The sequence below is a fragment of the Aquarana catesbeiana genome, linkage group LG04 (genome assembly GCF_042186555.1).
Source record: "Aquarana catesbeiana isolate 2022-GZ linkage group LG04, ASM4218655v1, whole genome shotgun sequence".
NCBI lineage: Eukaryota > Metazoa > Chordata > Amphibia > Anura > Ranidae > Aquarana > Aquarana catesbeiana.
In genome coordinates, this window is record NC_133327.1 from 515599573 (window position 1) to 515620680 (window position 21108).

Consider the following 21108-nt stretch of genomic DNA (forward strand, 5'->3'; position numbering starts at 1 on the left):
CAGGACAAGGGACATATCCTACTAACTGTAAACAATATCAATTGTGCTAATTTTTCGTTTTTTTTTTCTGGTTGCACTTAGGCTTTAGGAAAAACAAAATAAGATAATTCAACTTCTGCTGTGGAAAAAAATGCACATCAATACAACGCAATGTGCTAAAAATGAATGTGAACTCGATTGCGTTTAACGTGCGTAAATGTACACTGAACACAACATACCTGGTGTGAATGCAGTCTAAATTTAAGGTGCTGGCTGTCACTTTAAACAAGCAATTAGCAGGTTTAGAACTTCAGCACTAACCTAACATTGCTTGCTCTACACAATGGTCTTATACGAGCTGAAGTCTCTGTGAACATCACTTTAAAGACAACCAATTTGCCCCAGCATCCCTGAAGCTGTCCCACTCCCACCCCCTGCTGTTTAAGATCATCTTATAGTTATCTTTTTTTCTGCAGTCACAGGTCCTCTTCTCTAGTGAAGGTGGATAGACTTTCCTCCTGGAGAGCGCAATGGTCGCACAATGAGAGAGTCACACTGTCTAGGAGTACTGTGAGCCCCAGTTGATGTCATGAACCCCTGGGGGGGGGGGGGTTTGTTCATGAAAACCAGGGTTTACAGGTAGTTTATGAAGTGTGTTGATGTTAGCCATCATTCAACCCAGAAAAGAAGTGGTGGCTGGGAGCCGAAGCAATGATTCTGCAGGGAACAGGTATTTTTTGTAACTTACAAAAGGTGCTGGGCCATAAGGATGCTAAGTTAGAATGCTTGTGCATCAGAAAAGAGCTGTTTAAAAGACAAGGAACAGGAAAAGCGAAAAGGAGCCTAATCAAAATTGACTAAAATTAGCAGCAGTCACCCAGAAGAAACAGTACTTTGCCAAGTTCTGCCATATCTATTAATAATCTGCTACCTAACATAGAAATCAATATTGCCATTTGTGCTAATGTAGAATTATTAAAACTGAACAGGATACTGATAAACTACAGATTACTACAGAGTGATCTTGATATAATAAATATAATAAATTTGATATATAAAAATATAGCAAGATTAGTTAAAGTAAATGAAAGTTAATCATAAAAAATGTAAAGTTTTGCACCAGATGAAATAAAAGCACTGCCTCCTATATATAAAATTGAATACAGTTGGCAAATAGAGCACTTGAAGGACTATGGTACTGATTAACAGTAAAGTTGGCAACAGCAGCAGCACATAATGCCAAGCTGCAAAAATAAACAAAAAATTGGCATGGAGGATATAAGAATACTATTATATTATTGCCAGGGCTGTATTTAGACATCCCAATGCCCTAGGCATATCTTAATGATGACATCCCTAAATAGCAACTCATATCATGCAATTACTTGAGAAAAAATGTTAACATTATAGTATTTACAGTTACTTTTCCACTGTAGTGACCAACAATTAAAAGAAAAGAAATATGATTTCATAAACGTAGAGCCTTCTGTCTTTTTTTATCAACAAAATGGAGTAAATGAACAGAGAAATCCATATCAAATAAACATTTGGCGTGACCTTCCTTTGCTTCAAAACAGCATCAATCCTTCAATTTCTTCTAGGTACAACTTACACACAGTTTTTGCAGAAACTTGGCAGGTAGGTTGTTCCAAACATCTTAGAGAACTAACCACAGATCTTCTGTGGATGTAGGCTGCCTAAAACCCTTCTGTCTCTTCGTGTAATCCCAGGCAGACTCGATGATGTTAAGATCAGGGCTCTGTGTGGGCCAAACCATAACTTCCAGGACTCTTTTTTACACTGAAGTTTTTAAAGCAGAGCTCCACCCAAAAGGGGAAGTTCCACTTTAAGGCCTCCAAAGGGGGGAGGAGTTACCTGGTTTTGACAAGTACCCGCTCCCACTTTTGCTCGGATTGCCAGCAAAAGTTCTAGCAGAAGTTCTACTTTCCCCTCCCCGCAGTCACCTGGGACACATCGCAGGTCTCAGAAGACTGCAAGACCATTCACAATGCGCAGCACGACTCACAGCCGGGTGCCCACAGTTGAGATGTCAATGCCAAGGGCGAGAAGATGGAGAGAAGGAATGGCTCAGGTGAATATATCGCTGGATCCTGGGACAGGTGAGTGTCTGTTTTGTTAATAAACACAAAATGACTGGAGCTCCTCTTTAACAACATTGGCTGTAAGTTTGGGGTCATTGTCCTGCTGTAGAATAAATTTGGGGCAAATCACATGCTTCCCTGATGGTATGGCATAATGGATAAGTATCTGCTGGATTTCTTAGCATTAAGGACACCATTGATCCTGACCAAATTTCCAATTCTATTTGCAGTAATGCAGCCCCAAACTTGCAAGGAACCTCAACCATGTTCCACTGTTGTCTGCAGACACTCAATACTGTACCACTTTTCAGCAAAAAAAATGCCTCCTGCTATAGCCAGATATCTCAAATTTTGATTCATCTGTCCAGACCATCTGCTGACATTTTTCTGCACCCCAATTCCTAGTTTTTGTGCATAGTTGAGTCGCTTAGCCTTGTTTCCATGTCAGAGGTATGGATTTTTGGCCACAATTCTTCCATGAAGGCCATGTCTGGCTAGACTTCCCTGGACAGTAGATGGGTGTACCTGGGTCCTACTGCTTCCTGTCAGTTCTGTGCTGATAGCACTGCTGGACATCTTCCAATGTCGAAGGGAAGTAAGCATATTGGGTCTTTCATCTGCTGCAATAAGTTTCCTTGGCAGACCACTGCATCTAGGGCCCTCAACATTGCCTGATCAATTGTGTCCTCAATACTGAGAAATATAGGCAGATACTTATGGATTATGTCATACCATGAGGGAGGCGTGTGACTGGTCCCGAATTTATTATGCAGCAGGACAATGACCACAAACATACAGCCAATGTCATTAAAAACTATCGTCAGTGTAAAGAAGAAAAAGAAGTCCTGGAAGTGATAGCTTGGCCCCCACAGAGCCTTGATCTCAATATAATAGAGTCTGTCTGGGATTATATGAAGAGACAGAAGAATTTCAGGCAGCCTACATCCACATACGATCTGTGATTAGTTCTCCAGGACTTTTGGAACAACCTACCTGTCAAATTCCTTAAAAAATTGTGTACAAGTGTACCTAGAAGAACTGATGCTGGTTTGAAGCCAAAGGGTGATCACACCAAATATTGATTTGATTAAAATGTTTCTTCTGTTCGCTCACTTTACATTTTGTAAATTGATACAAATAAACAATTAAAATATATATTTTTGAAAGCACTCCTACTTTACAGCATTTCTTTACACCTGTCAAAAACTTTTGCGCAGTACTGTGAATATAATAAAAAAATAAAGTAAAAGTAGCTAGATCAGGGTTTGATCTAGGTCAGTGCCAGGGTGAGGATCCAGAGTCATGATCAGTGTATCTTTGGTAGAATTAAAAAACATTTCTTTAAATTAGTATCTGCATCAGTTAAGTGTCAGTATGTTTTAGGTAAGGGAAAAAAAGTGAAATGAGCACTATTGTGTCTGGACCCCACTACAGGTACATAACAACAAATAACATACACGTATGTGGTATCATTGCAATCACCAGGAGTAGAAAATTTATTTTGGGTTGTTCTTTGGTGGTAGGCTATGGTAATAGCAAGAAATATGCAGCTAAATTTATACTAAAGTAGTTGCAATGACATGTACAATCTTACTAACACAAGCAAAACTGTGCTCAGGACATTTGTTTTCCCCTCCATCATGAAAGGGTTAAGCTTTGAATTGGGTTCACAATCTCTCTCCTTAGATCTCCAATCCATGGTGATTCTCGGGTAGAGTTCATAGCCTCTCAAGACGCATGTCACGTCCAGACGCGTTTCGTCATTCCGTCTTTGTCAATGGGCGTGGCCATATGACATGGCTTCGTATATTTATAACAACTTGAAGTGTTAACCCCATCAGCTCTCACAGCAGGATGGCTCACCAGTTATCACTGCGGACAGCTGGAAGGATGTAAAGAGCTATTAGCATGGATTGGATCTTAGCACAAGCAATCAGAGAAATCGAATCATATATGGACACTCAGGTCATGCATAATACAAATCGATAAATATTATTTCATAATTACATCGGACCGAGAAACAATCCATGCACTGCTATTCTCACATCTCTATGAGCATAAATCATCATCAAACGTATATAGGACGATTGAATTACTAAACCGTATCTCCAAACATCTATATTCATAAAATGTAAACGCCACATAAAAAACTTGCTAAAATTAATGTTTAACACAAATGTAAATGACATGATTCAGCACCTTAATAATGTATAAAGAGGTACCCTAAAAAAAATCATAATGATCTTTACTAATAATCACTTATGAAAAAATAACATCTAATTCCACATTCAGAATATGTGAGATATGTGAGAATAGCAATGCATGGATTGTTTCTTGGTCCGATGTAATTATGGAATAAGATTTATCGATTTGTATTATGCATGACCTGAGTGTCTATATATGATTCGATTGCACAGATTGTTTGTGCTGAGATCCAGTCCGTACGTATAGCTCTTTACATCTTTCCAGCTATCCGTGGTGATAACTGGTGAGCCATCCTGCTGTGAGAGCTGATGAGGTTAACACCTCAAGTTGTTATAAATAACAAAGACGTGTCATGTGGCCACGCCTATTGACAAAGATGGAATGACAAAACGCATCTGGGCGTGACCACACAGCTTGAGAGACTGCCAGCAGCTATGAATTCTACCCAGGAATCACCATGGTTAGGAGATCTAAGGATCGGTGAGAGAGATTGTGCAGGCTGAGCGGTTATTATTACATATTCAAATGCTGTTTTTTTAAATGTTTTATTGTAAGTGCAATTTTAAAGGGGGGTTTGTATGGCAATAAAAGCCTTAACAGGATTACGCTGTGAGGTTTATTTCCCTTTATTACGAGACACTGAGACTGGTGGCAGATCTTAAATGATTCTATGATGCAAAGATATGACCCAAAGGCGTATGAACTTTGTATATCTGGTGAGTGCAAATTTTGAGGGGAGCTGTTTTCAGGAGGTGTGGTGAAGGTTTTTCCATATCTATACACCCGATAAATCCTCAAAGGACACACACTGGAGAAGGTTTATTATTTGACTCACCTGTCACAGGGTGCAACAATTTTGAACTGTTTGGGAGCAAGGTGTACAGTACACCAGAAGAGCGCTGCTTTTGCTTTATTGATTATAATGGATTGTGATCGTTTTTAGCATATGAGTTATTGGATCCGATCATACTGCCTGTATGAAAGGGGCCTAACTGAGCAATCTTTGATTCACCCCTGATGTTTTACAAGGTAGTTGATAAAATAAATCAAAGCTTGTCTTTCATATCCCTTAAATATGTAGAACAACAAAAATGAGGCAGGTTTTCAAATACAGACACAGTAGTTTTATACGCCATTAACAAAATATCGCCTATCGTGATCCTATAGGGTATTCTGTCATGTTTTAGTCCTAGGAGACCAAAACAGATGCTCCACAGGTACATTTTTCATTATCTACTGTCACTTCTGATATTACAGGAATTATTGTGCATTATTCAATTTGTTCCCAGCAGACAGCACTAATGTAGAAAAATCTATGAGAACGAACTAATGAGAACTAACTTACGTGTCATATACGTTAAGCAGCCAGTTCAGACACATATCTACACAGAGAGGCACATTAACCAGATCTTTGTGTTTTTCTTCCAGGCTGTCATAGATGGAGGTGAGGATGCTGATGATTTCCGGGACAGATAGAAGCTGTTGGTTTTGATTGAGTTCATGTTGTTTGAAAATGTTGTGTGTGGTGCTCAGTTCCAGTAGATCCACTAAAGGAAAAAAGACAAAACAGTCACTTTTGAATATGAATAAACACTGTTTGTTTCATTTACAAGTGCTTGTGAGACTGCACCAATTATTATGTTGTCAGAAAACATATGCTATATAGACAAACTCCACAACTCTATGATTGTACTTAGTAGATTAGATAACAAGAATTATAAAAGAAGAAGGTTACATTCACCCTATATACATTCAACTGACCTTGAATATTTTCTTATGTTTGTATTGAAAATCTTATTATTCTGTGATTAATCAGCCCTTTTCTTGGTCTGCTGTAATCACTGCTTTAAAGTGGATGAGAACCTGATTCATGAAATTTGAGCTGGGCACATATATCTGCAGTGTTTTCTTATCTCTATTCAAAGCACTAAGTCCTGTGGCTTTCTTCTACTCCATTCTTCTGCTATCAGCCTGAGAAGTCTGACAAATTCTCTGACACAAGATAAAACCAGCCTGAAATTTGTGTCAGGGTGGGTGCTACAAATACATTAGCAGAAAGCTGCTTTACTCACAAAACAGCTCTAAAAGTCTCTGCCTATCTGGGGGTGGGGGGGTGGGTGTGCCTTTCCTCCAATCAGCTGTCTCCCAGTGTAAACCAACACTACACTGCTACTGCTGAATGAGGAAGTGGAAATTCTAACACAATCTATACTTTCTAAACAGTATATAAAGCTGAAGACAGCAGATAAACATGTAAAACGTATGTAGAGAGATTTGTTTCATCTCTGTGTATCATCTGAAGCTGTTCACATCACTAGGTATATGCGAGGATTTACATCCACTTTAAATTACAGCAGATCTAATGAGGTCAACTAAATATTTACTAAACAGGACAATACGGCAGAACTAAACTGTCTCAGTCATCATCAACTGATTTTAATCCTTATGCTGTTAGCCTTCGTAAACAGACATATATTATACACAGTATACTTGTTTTCAGCTTTTTTTTACCTTTCTTCAGTTTTTTCCTGTTACTGGCCTAGGCCAAAATGATGTCATCCATCATTTTGGCCAGAGGGGCTTTCTCTGCTAAGCACACCCTCCTGCCAAGAGTAAAATGCAGATGCATTCCAGGAAGTAAAAGCTACATGTATCATCTGCCCTTACTCAAGATGGCTGTGGCAAGAAAAACTAGGGGCAGAGGAGGGGAAAGGGGGGGGGGTAAAGTGATTTCTCAACACAATAAAGCATTGAGACATAAATGGATGGGAAGTTTGCTTTGAGTATAAAAAAAAAGAACAAAATGGCATTTTCAGTTTGTGGTGTTCAGATACATTTAAGTTCTGCTTTAGGCCTCTTGCACACCGGACTTTAAAATAACGTTATAAAAATGCCAGTAGCTTTGCAGTGAGTTTTTCAACGTTCTTGCAATATATAGCATTTTTTAGCGTCTATTAGCGGTTTTCCGCGTTACTGTTTTTTAGTGTTTTTTTTTTGAAAAACCTAAAATTCCTATTTTATATTGTTTTTCTTTTCGTTTCTCCTTTCGTGTTCCTAATTCAATTTCTTTCTTTTGGGGTCCTCGAGGTTTCTGTGTGTTTTTGTTTGTTGGTTGTATTCTATGCCCGTTATCGAGTCTGATTATTTGTCTCATTTATAATTGACTCATATTTTTCATGTTTATCACCCTATATATTTTTTCTTTTGCTTACCAGTGCTGACATTTACCTCCGAGATGTACCATTGCAATTCAAAATCCCATTTGTCTGTAATTGCTCTCTGTATATTCATTATACCCTTTTAGATTGGTCCACTTGCTGCTGGAGTTAAGTGGATACGAACTTTTGCATTGTAAGAACAGTCTGTTGCACAAATATTGTATATCTTTGCATATTCATGTATATTTGTTCATGTACCAACTTGGAACTCGCAATGATGTCCCTTGCTTGGGGGACAGGCCCTTTGTACCTCTCCTCCACCTTGGCACATCAATCGCCTGATTCCACTTTCATTTTGTTTATGTCCTTCTCCACCTACATCACTCTCCAATATATGATACGGCTAGAGGAGTTAATTCTCCCTCTGGCAATGGGCATGCGCCTCTCTCCAGCTCGGGGCGAGCCTTCCATCCTGGTCGGCTCCTCCCCCTGCTTCCCTCCAGTGACGCTGACAAGCATCCTACACTTTAGGGCTTTTGTGCGTGGGCATTGTGCTCCTCGCGCATGCGCAATAGGGAGAGCCGGACCCAGTGACGTCGGCGCAAGGCACCGCTCGTATATCCGGGTTGGGGGTATGAAAGGCGACCCAACGGCCGCCTTCATTCAGACGGCAGACACCCGGGATCATTTAGATTCAGTGCTGTGAGGTAAGTCCCACCGCATATCCTGGGACTTGGAATAGGAAGTTTTCCTAGGGCCTTTCTCCTTCCCCTCTAGCCTTGTGGTGTTTGGTTTCTAGCGGTGCTCTATATTCTAATGAGCTCCCGTTTTGACCTCACACCCTCTGCTGGTCTTGGTAATAATAGGTACTACTTTATTGCGATCAAGTGCCTGACTAATCTATTTATTCTTGCTAATTTTATTTAATTTCAGAAACCCTCTATATTATTCCAACAAGTGCTGACCATTCCTACCTTATCCCGGGTGTCAGTTTATTCTATTTTTTGATTGCTGGGTGGGTTATATATTATTATTTTTACTCTTCACACTATCCTTGCCTATGCACTTCAATTTAGGTGTCCCACAGGATCTGGTGGTCAATACCCCCTTGGTTCTCTTTCCCTCCCATCCCCCTTTCCCCTGGTTCCCATTTCCCCCCACATTCCCTCTCCCCCCCCCCCACCTAACCCAAATTCCTCCCCCCTCCTTTTCCCTTCATCCCCCTTCCCTGCCTTTCCCTTCCTCCTTCCCCTTTCTATCACTTCCCCTTCTTTCCCCTTTTCTTGCTTCCTTGGTCTCTCCTGTCACCCACCCCCTTCCCTCTTTTTTCTCCCCCCCCTTCCAATCCCCCATTTCTCTGCCTGTTCTCTCCTTTTGTCACATCCCCTTTCTTTTCCGACCATCAATCCCAGCCACACGTTACTAACTCAATACAATCTTCTACCTATTTATAGTCCATCCTTACAGTCCCCTGTGTCCGCCCCAGGGGGAACACCCCATTTGGGTGTCTCAGATTTACAGTTCTCTGCCTAACAGGCAGTTTTGGTGAGTTTTGTTACTTAACATTGTAAACACCCCAAGACTACTTTGTATTACCATTGTATGTTACTTTATGAATGCTTCATTGTAAATCTGGAGTATATATTTTCTAGATGTTATGATTGGACGCCTCCTGAGGAAGCGGCATTGGCCGCGAAACTGTTGAGGCCAAGGTCCTTTTGCACATCATTGCACCTCCGTCTATCTATGGGGATTTTATCTATGGTTATTTTAATGTTTGTTTATCCTGTAACAACTTTATAGTTGTGTTTATTGTAAAATTTGTGTACTTTTGTAATTAAAATAAACTGCATTGTTTTATCTCTGTCTTACTCTTTATCTGGGTACCGTAATAGTCCAAACTCCTCTGGTGAATTAGGGCATTCTTGGAGTAGCCCCTTGGGTATTCTCCCCCTCCTCTCAAACAATGGATGAAAAACGTCAAAAAACGCTGGTGAGCTGCGTTTTTGAGCGTTTATCAGTGTTTTTTGATGTTAGAGCATTTTTACAGCTGAAAAACTCCTCTCAGAACCCACTAGAGTTTTGGGGTTTTTTTTAAAGCCAAAAAACGTCCCAGCCAAAAACTGCTGCTAACAGCCTATGTGTGCATGGACACATAGGATAACATGATGGGGAGTTTATTGACTGTAGAAAAAAAAACGTCTGAAGCCAAAAACAGCTGCTGTAAAAATGTCCAAAAACATCCAGTGTGCATGAAGCCTTAAAGTATATGTAAACCCTCACCTTGTAAACCAACCCATTCAGTTTGAAATTCAGTAGAAATGAAAGGCAAAACTTTTATATATACATTAATACCATTTTTTCCTAAGTGATCACATACCCTCTATTCTAAGCTGCATAAGGAGCTTAGAGAACTGGGGAAGGAGAAACTGCAACGCACCAAACTTCTCAGTGAATGGCTGTGCAGGGAAGGGGCAAGTTAGGACAAGTCTGATCATTGGAGGAAAGCAGGCTGTGTTCTCTGCACTGCTAGAGAACTGACCACGCTGTGCTCTCATGTCTAGTGGGGTTAGTTTTTAATAGGAAAGCAGTGAATGGCATAAATACTAGGTATTTCCCACAAAGGAAGCAATACAAAGAGTACATGGTACAACAGGCACATATCGGGAATATGAAACGTTGGGTTTACATATTCTTTAACTTCATGTTAAGGCAGAACTGGGAAAAATAAAAATACCCTTTAGTCCAGATGTGTATTTATATAAAAAAAATAATGCAGCTAAATCCCAAGCCTGTTATTGTATTAAATGGGAGTTATTGCACTGCACTGTTGTTGTGAACTAGTGGGCAAAGCCTTTGGACAGCTAAGAGGAGGAAGAAGTATAGGGGAGACCTTTGCAGTGTTGGTATGGTCATGATAGGGAACCCCAAGTTCAGGTTATTAAGTTACAGCCACAGAATGATTTAGTCAGACACAAAACAGATTTATTTAATTTTCTTGATGACAATAAGTCCTTACAAAACAAAGGGTACAAAAAAGTATATTTAATTTTTACAGCAATATAATTTTTAGTGGCACATTTCTTTAGGGCTATAGAAATCTCAATAGGGGGAAAGGAGCCATTTTTCTAGCTGGCTGTCTTTGTAGCAGTGTGTGTATGTGTTTGGAACTTCATCTGGCAAGCAGGCAGACTTGGCGTGGTATCAGCACTGAATTAAAATTACAAATGTCATTCTATTATGGTAACAGAATATGACAGGTCTGGGGAAAGCCATAAATCACAACACCTCGACAATGAAAAGTAAATGGCTGAGGAGGGCACGAGCTTTTAGAAAGGTTTTGGCAGGGCTCGCTAGCCAGCCATTCGCTTACCTCAAAAATAGAAAAACACTTAATAGTTCTCTTGGTGACTTAAGCAATATTACTAGCCAACAACGTGTCATCCAGGCAAAGACACGGCATTTGAGATTTGATTTTTTTTTAAACTGCCAACATGACAAAAATAAAGTAAAAATTTGCAGACATTGCAATGTCTGAAAACTTACAGTCGAACTAAAATATATTTTCAAAAGTCTAAATGTAAACTTTAAAGTGACTGTAAAAGCAGAAGGTTTTTTATCTTAAAGCATTCTATGCATTAAGATAAAAAGCCTTCTATGTGCAGCAGCCCCCTCAGCCCCCCTAATACTTACTTGAGGTCCCTCTAGATCCAGCGATGTTGCATGAGACACTTGGCTGGCTGGGACTCCCCTCCTCGTTAGCTGAGACAGCAGTGCGGTGTCATTGGCTCTCGCGGCTGTCAATCAAAGTCAGTCAGCCAATGAGGAGAGAAAGGGGGTGGGGCCACGGCTCCATGTCTGAATGGACACAAGGGGCTGTGGCTCGGCTCGAGTGCCCCCCCTAGAAATCTGGTTGTGGTGCAGGCACTCAACAGGAGGGAGGGGCCAGGAGCACAGAAAAGAGACCCAAGAAGAGGAGGCTCAGGGCTGGTCTATACAAATCCACTACACAGAGCAGGTAAGTATAACATGCTTGTTATTTTTAACTAAAAAAAAAAAAAACAGACTTTACAATCACTTTAATTTAACCACAGCTCTGCGTAAGTGAATGTGCAGTAATTATAATAAGAGGGAAATTACAGTAAACAGCATTAAACAGAAAGAAGCACATACCTGACAAGACTGATAGTTAAAGTGTATCTAAAGCGAATATATATATTTTTTCATTTTGGATGGAGTGAAGAAGGGTTAACAAATTTGTCAATATTTGTATTACTATCTGTGTCCCAGTTGGGGAGATTCACACTCTCTATATGTAACCACTGTCTTTATGACTAAAAGTGAGCAAAAATCCAAAATTTGGAGTTATCACCAGGACCATAAGGCCCTATACACACTGCAGCACAAAAACACCTGTTTTACAGACGATTACATTTTTTTCTGCCTCTAAATGCCCCTCCAGGTTAGCTTACGTGTCCATGCACTCTATAGGTGTTTACAGGAGTTTAGCGGCAGGGGAGAATAGGAACAGGAAAAAAAAAAGCATCACTTGTGCGTTCAGGAGAGGAGCATTTTGGCAGAAAAAGAAAGCCAAACTGCACCTAAACATGTGTAAATGCATCTAAATGTGCCTAAGCACTAGGCACGGTTCACTCTTGAGCATTTTGTTTTCATTTCAGTGGCCAGAATAAATTAATTTTCTGGCCAATGAAATAAATAAATACGCACTTAAAAATGTATGTAAAAACGTGGCTTAGGCATGTTTTTTTAAGCTACTTTCCTCCTGTCAGGAGAAAGGCATTTACAAGAGCCCCAGTGTACATGTACCCTAATAGTGGGCAAGTGTTCTAATGGGGATACGCAAAAGGATGACAAATAAGAGAGAGTTGGCTCTTAGTTTGAAAGATTTCCTCTCACCTCCCTTTGGATGCATGTAAATGTGCCTAGGGCCTCATTCCCATGGGATTTTAAGTAGGATCAACAGGTATTTTTTGCACTTATAGAAGAGATACAGTATAAAAAAAACACATTCAATGTTATATTTAAAAGACTAAAATGGAGCAAATAAGAAAAGCTTATTGTTAGGGTTTAAAGGCTCTTTAAAGCAACCTCCAGCTCGGAGGCCCCTTGGACCCTAAAACACTACTAAAGGCTTAATTTAAAAAAACAAAAAAACAAAGAAGTAATACCTTCTCTGTGCAAAGATATTGCCCAGAAAAGTTGATTACCTCTTCATCTGGAAGTTCTCCACCATTGCTATGAGCTTCTCACTCCTCCAGGTGCCTCCTGCAGCTAACCAGGTGCTAAGGAAGCACCCATTGGTGCACACGCCAGAGCAGGGCTGTATGCATCTCTAGCCACACATACAGTGCCTTGGAAAAGTATTTACCCTCCTTGGCTTTTTACCTATTTTGTTACATTACAGCCTTTAGTTCAATGTTTTTTTAATCTGAATTATATGTGATGGATCAGAACACAATAGTCTAAGTTGGTGAAGTAAAATTAGAAAAATATATACATAAAACTATTTTTCAGAAATAAGAAACTGATAATTGGCATGTGCGTATGTATTCACCCCCTTTCTTATGAAGCCCATAAAAAGCTCTGGTGCAACCAATTACCTTCAGAAGTCAAATAATTAGTGAAATGATGTCCACCCGTGTACAATATAAGTGTCACATGATCTGTCATTACATATACACACCTTTTTGAAAGGCCCTAGAGGCTGCAACACCTAAGCAAGAGGCACCACTAACCAAACACTGCCATGAAGACCAAGGAACTCTCCAAACAAGTAAGGGACAATGTTGTTGAGAAGTACAAGTCAGGGTTAGGTTATAAAAAAAATATCCAAATCTTTGACGATCCCTAGGAGCATCATTAAATCTATCATAACCAAAATGGAAAGAACATGGCACAACAGCAAACCTCCCAGGAGACGGCCGCACACCAAAACTCACAGACCGGGCAAGGAGGGCATTAATCAGAGAGGCAGCACAGAGACCTAAGGTAACCCTGGTGGAGCTGCAGAGTTCCACAGCAGAGACTAGAGTATCTGTACATAGGACGACAATAAGCAGTACGTTCCACAGAGTTGGGCTTTATGGCAGAGTGGCCAGAAGAAAGCCATTACTTTCAGCAAAAAACAAAATGGCACGTTTTGAGTTTGCGAAAAGGCATGTGGGAGATTCACAAAATGTATGGAGGAAGGTGCTCTGGTCTGATGAGACTAAAATTGAACTTTTTGGCCATCAAAGAAAACACTATGTCTGGCGGAAACCCAACACATCACATCACCCAAAGCACAGCACCCCCACAGTGAAACATGGTGGTGGCAGCATCATGCTGTGGGGATGTTTTTCAGCAGTCGGGACTGGGAACCTGCTCAGAGTTGAGGGAAAGATGGATGGTGCTAAATATAAGGATTTTCTTGAGCAAAACCTGTACCACTCTGTGTGTGATTTGAGGCTAGGATGGAGGTTCACCTTCCAGCAGGACAATGACCCCAAACACACTGCTAAAGCAACACTTGAGTGGTTTAAGGGGAAACATGTAAATGTGTTGGAATGGCCTAGTCAAAGCCCAGACCTCAAGCCAATAGAAAATCTGGTTTCAGACTTAAAAATTGCTGTTCACAAGCACAAACCATTCAACTTGATGGAGCTGGAGCAGTTTCGCAAGAATTAATGGGCAAAACTCCAAGTGGTAAGATGTGGCAAGCTCATAGAGACTTATCCAAAGCGACTTGGAGCTGTGAGAGCTGCAAAAGGTGGCTCTACAAAGTATTGACTTTAGGGGGTTAATAGTTATGCACATTTACTTTTTCTGTTATTTTGTCCTATTTGTTGTTTGCTTCACAATAAAAAAAAACATTTCAAAGTTGTGGGCATGTTCTGTAAATTAAATGATGCAAATCCTCAATCAATCCATGTTAATTCCAGGTTGTGAGGCAACAAAACAAAAAATGCCAAGGGGGTGAATACTTTTGCAAGGCACTGTAGCACTGGTAAGCCAAGCCCTAGCTTCCTCAGCACAAGAGTTTGACTGACAGCAGCAGGAACATGTGGCTGCACCGCCCTCAGTTTCTCCTGTGAAAGCAGGAAGAGAAGTGGTGCTGGAGATGGAGACAGTGCTGGAGTGATGACATGGAGCCAGGTAAGTGTTTACGTATGGGTGGGGCTGGAGGGGGATAGGACAGGTATTGGGGCATTTTTTCCCTTAATGCAGAGAATGCATTAAGGTAAAAAACATGAATTTAGAACAATTTTAAAGTGACCCTATCAGCAAACAAAGTCCATGCCACTGAGCACTGTATCACTGAGGAAGAATGGCTAAGTGAAGTTTCTTTTGAAATGAACACCTCTGGGAAAGCTGATATCCTATGTACCCTGCAGCATTCATGGATTCCTGCCGTCGACAGGAAGATGATGAATATATAACATTTTAAAATTGTGTTAGTGTGAATAGAGTTTGAATGGTTCTGCTAAACCCGTGGGCTTTTCCTATTGCCTTGCTTATTGTTTTCAGCGAATTATGTTTACAGAATAGCCGACTTCATTTTTAAATTATTGCTTTCATCAGAACAATAAAACTGATCCTTCGGTTCATATCCATGGAGATATCCATATCTCCAAGAGATGATACTGAATTGCTAAAACAAGTCACAATAATAACATAGTAGGAAACCCTTCAGAGAATAAATTAATGCAGGGGGTGTACTGCATTTTATGGCATACGTTAAAAAAAACTAAAAATTGAAAAAAAAAAAAAAAAAAAACAGTAAATAAAAACACAGAATCTCCTAAACATTTTAACACTTAAACCTCCACTACCTAAAGCCAGGTACACAGTGCACTCCCCAGCTCGAACACTCTGATTATTGCTCTCTGCCATTGGCTAATCGGGAGTCGGTCAGCTTCTGGTTTTTCAGCATGCACGTCTGATAGAAGCCTGCCGGGCCGGCCTGGACAGACAAGACAGACATACAGGCCAATTGTCTGACTTTTTTTTTAACTGCCAGTTGTCTTCTGACATTCGGCCTGTGTGTACCGGGATTTACACTTTAAAACTGAACCCTAAAACAAACCCTTATCTCTTAACCACCTTCCCAAACAATGCACCAGCCAATCTGCTCCCAACTGAATTAGCACAGGTGGACATCAATGAGAGGCAGTGATGAGGGAGTGGGGTGCTCCTGGCCAAATATTTTGTTTGTCTATTGTATGGATTCTGACCAAATCCTTTTGGGCAGGGGCACCCCACTCCCTCATCATTGCCTCTCATTAGTGTCCACCTGTGTTATAGGAGGAATCCTTTAGTTCTCCCATATAGAGGAGTGTATTTCTCCCATGGTTCAGAGAAGCAGGATCTTCCATTCTATTGATAGTGTAGGACCCACTAATAATGGGGTACTTTGCCACAAGAAGTGGGCTTAAGCACCATACAGCAATATGGTGTGACCAAATCCCCATATTTTTTGAAAATGTTCAGGTGTTTTAAATAGCCTTAAATGTCATTTTTTTGCATATGTGTGCGGTAATATTTTGCTTCACAGTACAGATGGACAATGATCCAAAACACACTGCAAAAGCAACCCAGGAGCTTTTGAAGGAATAGAAGTGGAATATTCTGCAATGGCTGAGTCAATCACCTGATCTCAACCCAATTGAGCATGCATTTCACTTGCTGAAGGCAAAACTAAAGGCAGAAAGACACACAAACAAAGAACAACTGAAGGCAGCCTCAGTTAGATCCTGGAAAAGCATTAGAAAGGAGGAAACCCAGTCCTTTTTTAATGTCCATGGGTTCCAGACTTCAGGCAGTCATTGCCAGTAAATTCTCAACAAAATATTAAAAATGAACATTTTATTTCTGATTATATTCATTTGTCCAATTACATTTGAGGCCCAGAAAAGGGGGGAGGGGGGCTGTGTAGAAAAACAGTTGCAGTTCCTAAAATTTGTACTTGATACTTATGTTCAACCCCTTGAATTAAAGTTGAAAGTCTGCACTTCAAATTAATTTGGATTGTTTAATTTTAATTTTATTCTGGTGGCATACAGAGCCAAAGATAGGACAATCGCGCCTGAGTCCAAATACTGTATATATAGACCTAACTGTATATACTATACATATAGTATATACTACTTGCGTTGTACAATAGCATGGAAGATGCTAGCACATTATAAGATATGTAATTACAACAAGGTTAGATATACAATACTAGAACATAATGGGGTGGATTTACTAAAAGCAAAAAGACTGTGCACTTTGCAAGGGCAGGTGCACTCTGCAAGTGCAGTAGCACTTATTTTCCCCAGAACTTTGGGAATACAAAGCTTAAGTTTGTAAAGAATCCCCAATGAGGTGCAAGTAAAATAAAAGAACAGAATTTGTGCTTACACATGATTGGATGATGTACCACATTAATTAGGCTCTGGGGAAAATGAATGCAACTGCACTTGGAAAATGCACATTATTTGCCTTTAGTAAATCCACCCACTGTTTGCGAGATACATGATTTAAGAAATCCCAACTTACAACACAAAGTTTTCTGAAGTCTCCTTATCTTCATAGCAGTGCGATAGGCAGAAAACCTCACATTGTTTAAATCTCCTGTAAAAGAAGAAAATGTTTATGTTTGGAAGAAAGGAAAAGAAAAATTGGGCATGGCAGTGACATAACTTACTGTATTTGTTTTTCATATAAAAGCATTATTTATTGTTAAAAACAAAGATGAACCTCTACATTTAGGTACTTACTCCTGGGCATAGCTGAGCTTCCCAGGCAGAAGTATATGCAAATCTTGGAGTACACCTTACATGTTTGAAAGTACTTTTACTTGGCAAAGGAAAATTGAAATTCTCCTTAAAGGCAAACTCATGGCAGTTTAACTACTTCCCGCCCGCATGATGTCATATGACGTTGTGGACTTTAAGGGTCTATACAGGCATCATACAGATATCTTTTTTTTCAGCAGGCGATTCCCTATACTGTAAAACCCACCCTAGTGGATGATTAGCCACTGGATTGCTTTTACAGGCAGTGAGAAGGGACTTCCACCGGGTTACCACGGAGATGGTCGAGGACATTTCTTGTGCTAGGAATAAAAGTGTTAAAAAAAAAAATTAAAGGGACAGTGTAAAAATGAAAACAAAATAAATAATAATAATAAAAAAAGTTTAAAGCACCCCCGTCCCCTTGTGATGCACGCAGAAGCAAATGCATACGTAGGTTGCACCCGAATATGTAAATGTTTTTTACACTACACATGTGAGGTATCGCTGAGAACGCTATAGCAAGAGTAATAATTCTAGCACTAGACCTACTCTGTAACTCTAGACTGGTAACCTGTAAAAAGAAAATTAAAGTGTGGGCTGTGGAGAATCTTAAGTACTGTAGTTTGGCGCCATTTCACGAGCGTGCGCAATTTTAAAGTGTGACATGTAAGGTATCTTTTTATTCAGCATAACATCAACTTTTATATTTTACAAAAAATTGGGTTATGTAGTGTGTTTTCTTGCAACAAAGTTAATTAAAGTGTATTATTTCCTAAAAAATTGTGTTTTAAAAATCACTGCGTGAATACCGTGTGACATAGAAAAATTGCATCAACAACCATTTTATTCTCTAGGGTCTCTTTTTAAAAAAGCATATATAATGTTGGGGGGTTCTGAGTAATTTTATAGCAATAAAGTACAGATTTTTACATTTAGGAAAGAAATGTCAGAATTGCCCTGGGTGGGAAGTAGTTAAATAACGAAAAATAAACAAATCTGTTCTGAAAAATACTTTCTTTTTTAATGCAGCAGCCACCATAAAATGCTAGTACACAGCTCCCATTATTTAGCCTCACCCCCAAATGAGCCACTTGACATATCTATGAAAATATTCACTTTCTGAAAGTCACAATAGAGGCATGGCCTACCCTGAACCCCAGTATACAATACTGAGGCCTCAATGATATATTGATAGGTTTGTTTGTTTCTGGGGGTAGTTCGGGGGTTTCATGGGAAGGACCAGCTCTATGTAAAATGAAATCTAAGTATTCTTATTTATTTTGTTTAATATTTAATTTACAAAACAGTAAACAGAACTTTAAGTATAATACCCATAGGGGTTGCTGGCAATAAATAATTGTAAACAATTTAAGTGTATTTGTCATAATGTGACAGAGAACAACTTCATAAATACTGTCTGTAATAAACAGTACATTTGTTTTGACAACAAATACGGTAACAGTGTTGAAAAAATATTGTGGAACAAGCAATCAAATAAGCAATGTCTAACATTGTTCCAAACAATTGATATGCAATCTTTATTATGTCATTATAATTTGCACCAGCAAGAAATCATCAGGCATGAAAAACTGTGCATGACAATCAAATATATACATTTCTGCCAGTAATTACGTATCAGCAAACACATGCTTTCTCAGCGGGAACTGTAATCAAATTAAAATTAAACTTGCATATATTTACATTTAGCTTTGAATTGTAAACACATACAAAAAAATGTGATTTTTGTACTATTTGCAAAATACATTTCTAGGAGTTCAGTGAAAGTTCAGTTAGGTCATGAAAGGGTGCCCCCAGCCATTTAATCAATGGGTTCTGGTGCCATTCTCCACTGGGATGATCATTGCTTTGTTAAGACAGTATACTGCTGGATCCACAGAAGGGTAACATAAATGCTCCTCAATTGGTATCAATAGAAGTCCTCCTCAATTGGTATACAGCTGATAAATGCTTTGGAGGGACAAACAACCTTTTAGGTTTTCTCCAGCCTCCATAAAGGTGGACTGAAAACAGTGAGTGCACCGAAAAGGTCTTGGCTGTCTTGGGAGCCCTAAGAGAGCCTTGACTGAGGACAGTACTGGCAGAAGCCAAAGGGCTGATCCTCAGAAAGTGGTGCATAATACAGTGGGTAAAATAAGTATTGAACACGTCACTATTACTCTAGGTAAATATATTTCTAAAGGTGCTATTGACATGAAATTGTCACTACATGTCGTTAACAACCCATGCAATCCATACATACAAAGAAACCAAAACAAATAAGTTCAGAAATTAAGTTATGTGTAATAAAATGGAATGACACAGAGAAAAAGTGTCGAACACACGAAGAAATGGAGGTGCAAAAAGACATGGAAAGCCAAGACACCACCTGAAATCTGCCAGTAATTAGAAAACACTCCTGCCCCCTTGTCAGTGCAAATTAATATCAGCTGGTTCAGTCTCAACTGATGGCCTATAAAAAGGTATCTTATTACCAAGGTGTCACACAAGAAATATCTCTATCAAGACCTTTGCAACCTTTTTATTGCAAAATCACTGATGGCATTGGTTACAGAAGGATTTCTAAACTTCCAAATGTTTCAGTGAGCACTGTTGGGGCCATAATCCAGCACTGGAAAAAACATAATTTCACCATAAACCGGCCAAGACCAGGTTCTACTCGCAAGATTTCTGACAGAGGAGTGAAAATAATTAACAGAAGAGTTGTCCAAGAGCCAAGGATCACTTGTGGAGAGCTTCAGAAAGACCTAGAATTAGTAAGTACAATTGTTTAAAAAAAAAACAATAAGTAATGCACTCAACCACCATGGCCTGTATGCACGCTCACTACATTAAACTCCATTGCTGAAGAAAAAGCATGCTGAAGCTCGTTTAAAGTTTGCTGCACAGCACATAGACAAGCATGTGAAATACTGGGAGAATATAGTCTGGGCAGATGAGACCAAAATTGAACTCTTTGAAAGCCATAATACACACCATGTTTGGAGGTCAAATGGCACTGCACATCACCCCAAAAACACCCCAACACCAACAGTGAAGTTTGGAGGTGGGGACATCATGGTGTGGGACTGTTTTTCAGCATATGGTACTGGCAAACTTCATATCATTGGAGGAAGGATGAATGGAAAAATGTACCAAGACATTCTTGATAAAAATCTGCTGCCATCTACCAGGATGATGAAGATGAAACAAGGGTGGACATTTCAGCAAGACAATGATCCCAAACACAAAGTCAAGGAAACTCAATTGGTTTTAAAGAAAGAAAATACAGTTGCTAGAATGGCCCAACCAATCACCTGACTTGAATCCAATAGAAAATCTATATAAAGAACTAAAGATCAGAGTTCACAGAAGAGGCCCACAGAACTTTGAAGACGGTTTGTGTGGAAAAATGGGCCAAAATCAAACCTAACAATGCATGTGATTAGTTTCTCCACACAGGAGGCATCTTGAAGCTGGCATTACCAACAAAGGATTTTGTACGAAGTATTAAATACATTTCAGTTGGCGTGTTCAATACTTTTTCCCTGTATCATTCCATTTTATTACACGTAATGCATTTTTTTTGGTTTCTTTGTATGAATGGATTGCATGGGTTGTTACAGACATATCAATAGCACCTTCAAAAATATATTTACCTAGAAAAATGGTGATGTGTTCAATACTTATTTTACCCGCTGTATGTCCTTTGTAGGCTTGTCTGTTAAGAATTTAAATGACTCTGCATCTGACTGGCTGAGGGTATGAAGTTAGGTCTCAGATACTCTTGAACCTGACTGCTGGGTAGGCAGGAATAGGGTCAGGCAGCCAAAGGTGACCAAATCACGTGCAAACAGAAGCATCAGGAAGATGCTTCCTCAATGTTGA

At 39.6% G+C, this 21108-nt stretch overlaps 1 protein-coding gene across 10 annotated transcripts in view; it reads right to left on the bottom strand.

The window, feature by feature from the left end:
* UTRN (utrophin) overlaps positions 1 to 21108 on the bottom strand; it is a 1071426-nt gene that overhangs the window by 124043 nt on the left and 926275 nt on the right. For all 10 annotated transcript variants that reach the window (XM_073627744.1, XM_073627752.1, XM_073627745.1 and 7 more), the window contains 2 exons: positions 16985 to 17059; positions 5632 to 5833 (listed from right to left, as the gene is read on the bottom strand). In XM_073627744.1, the coding sequence (XP_073483845.1) occupies positions 5632 to 5833; positions 16985 to 17059 (277 nt within the window). The remainder of the gene's footprint in view (positions 1 to 5631; positions 5834 to 16984; positions 17060 to 21108) is intronic.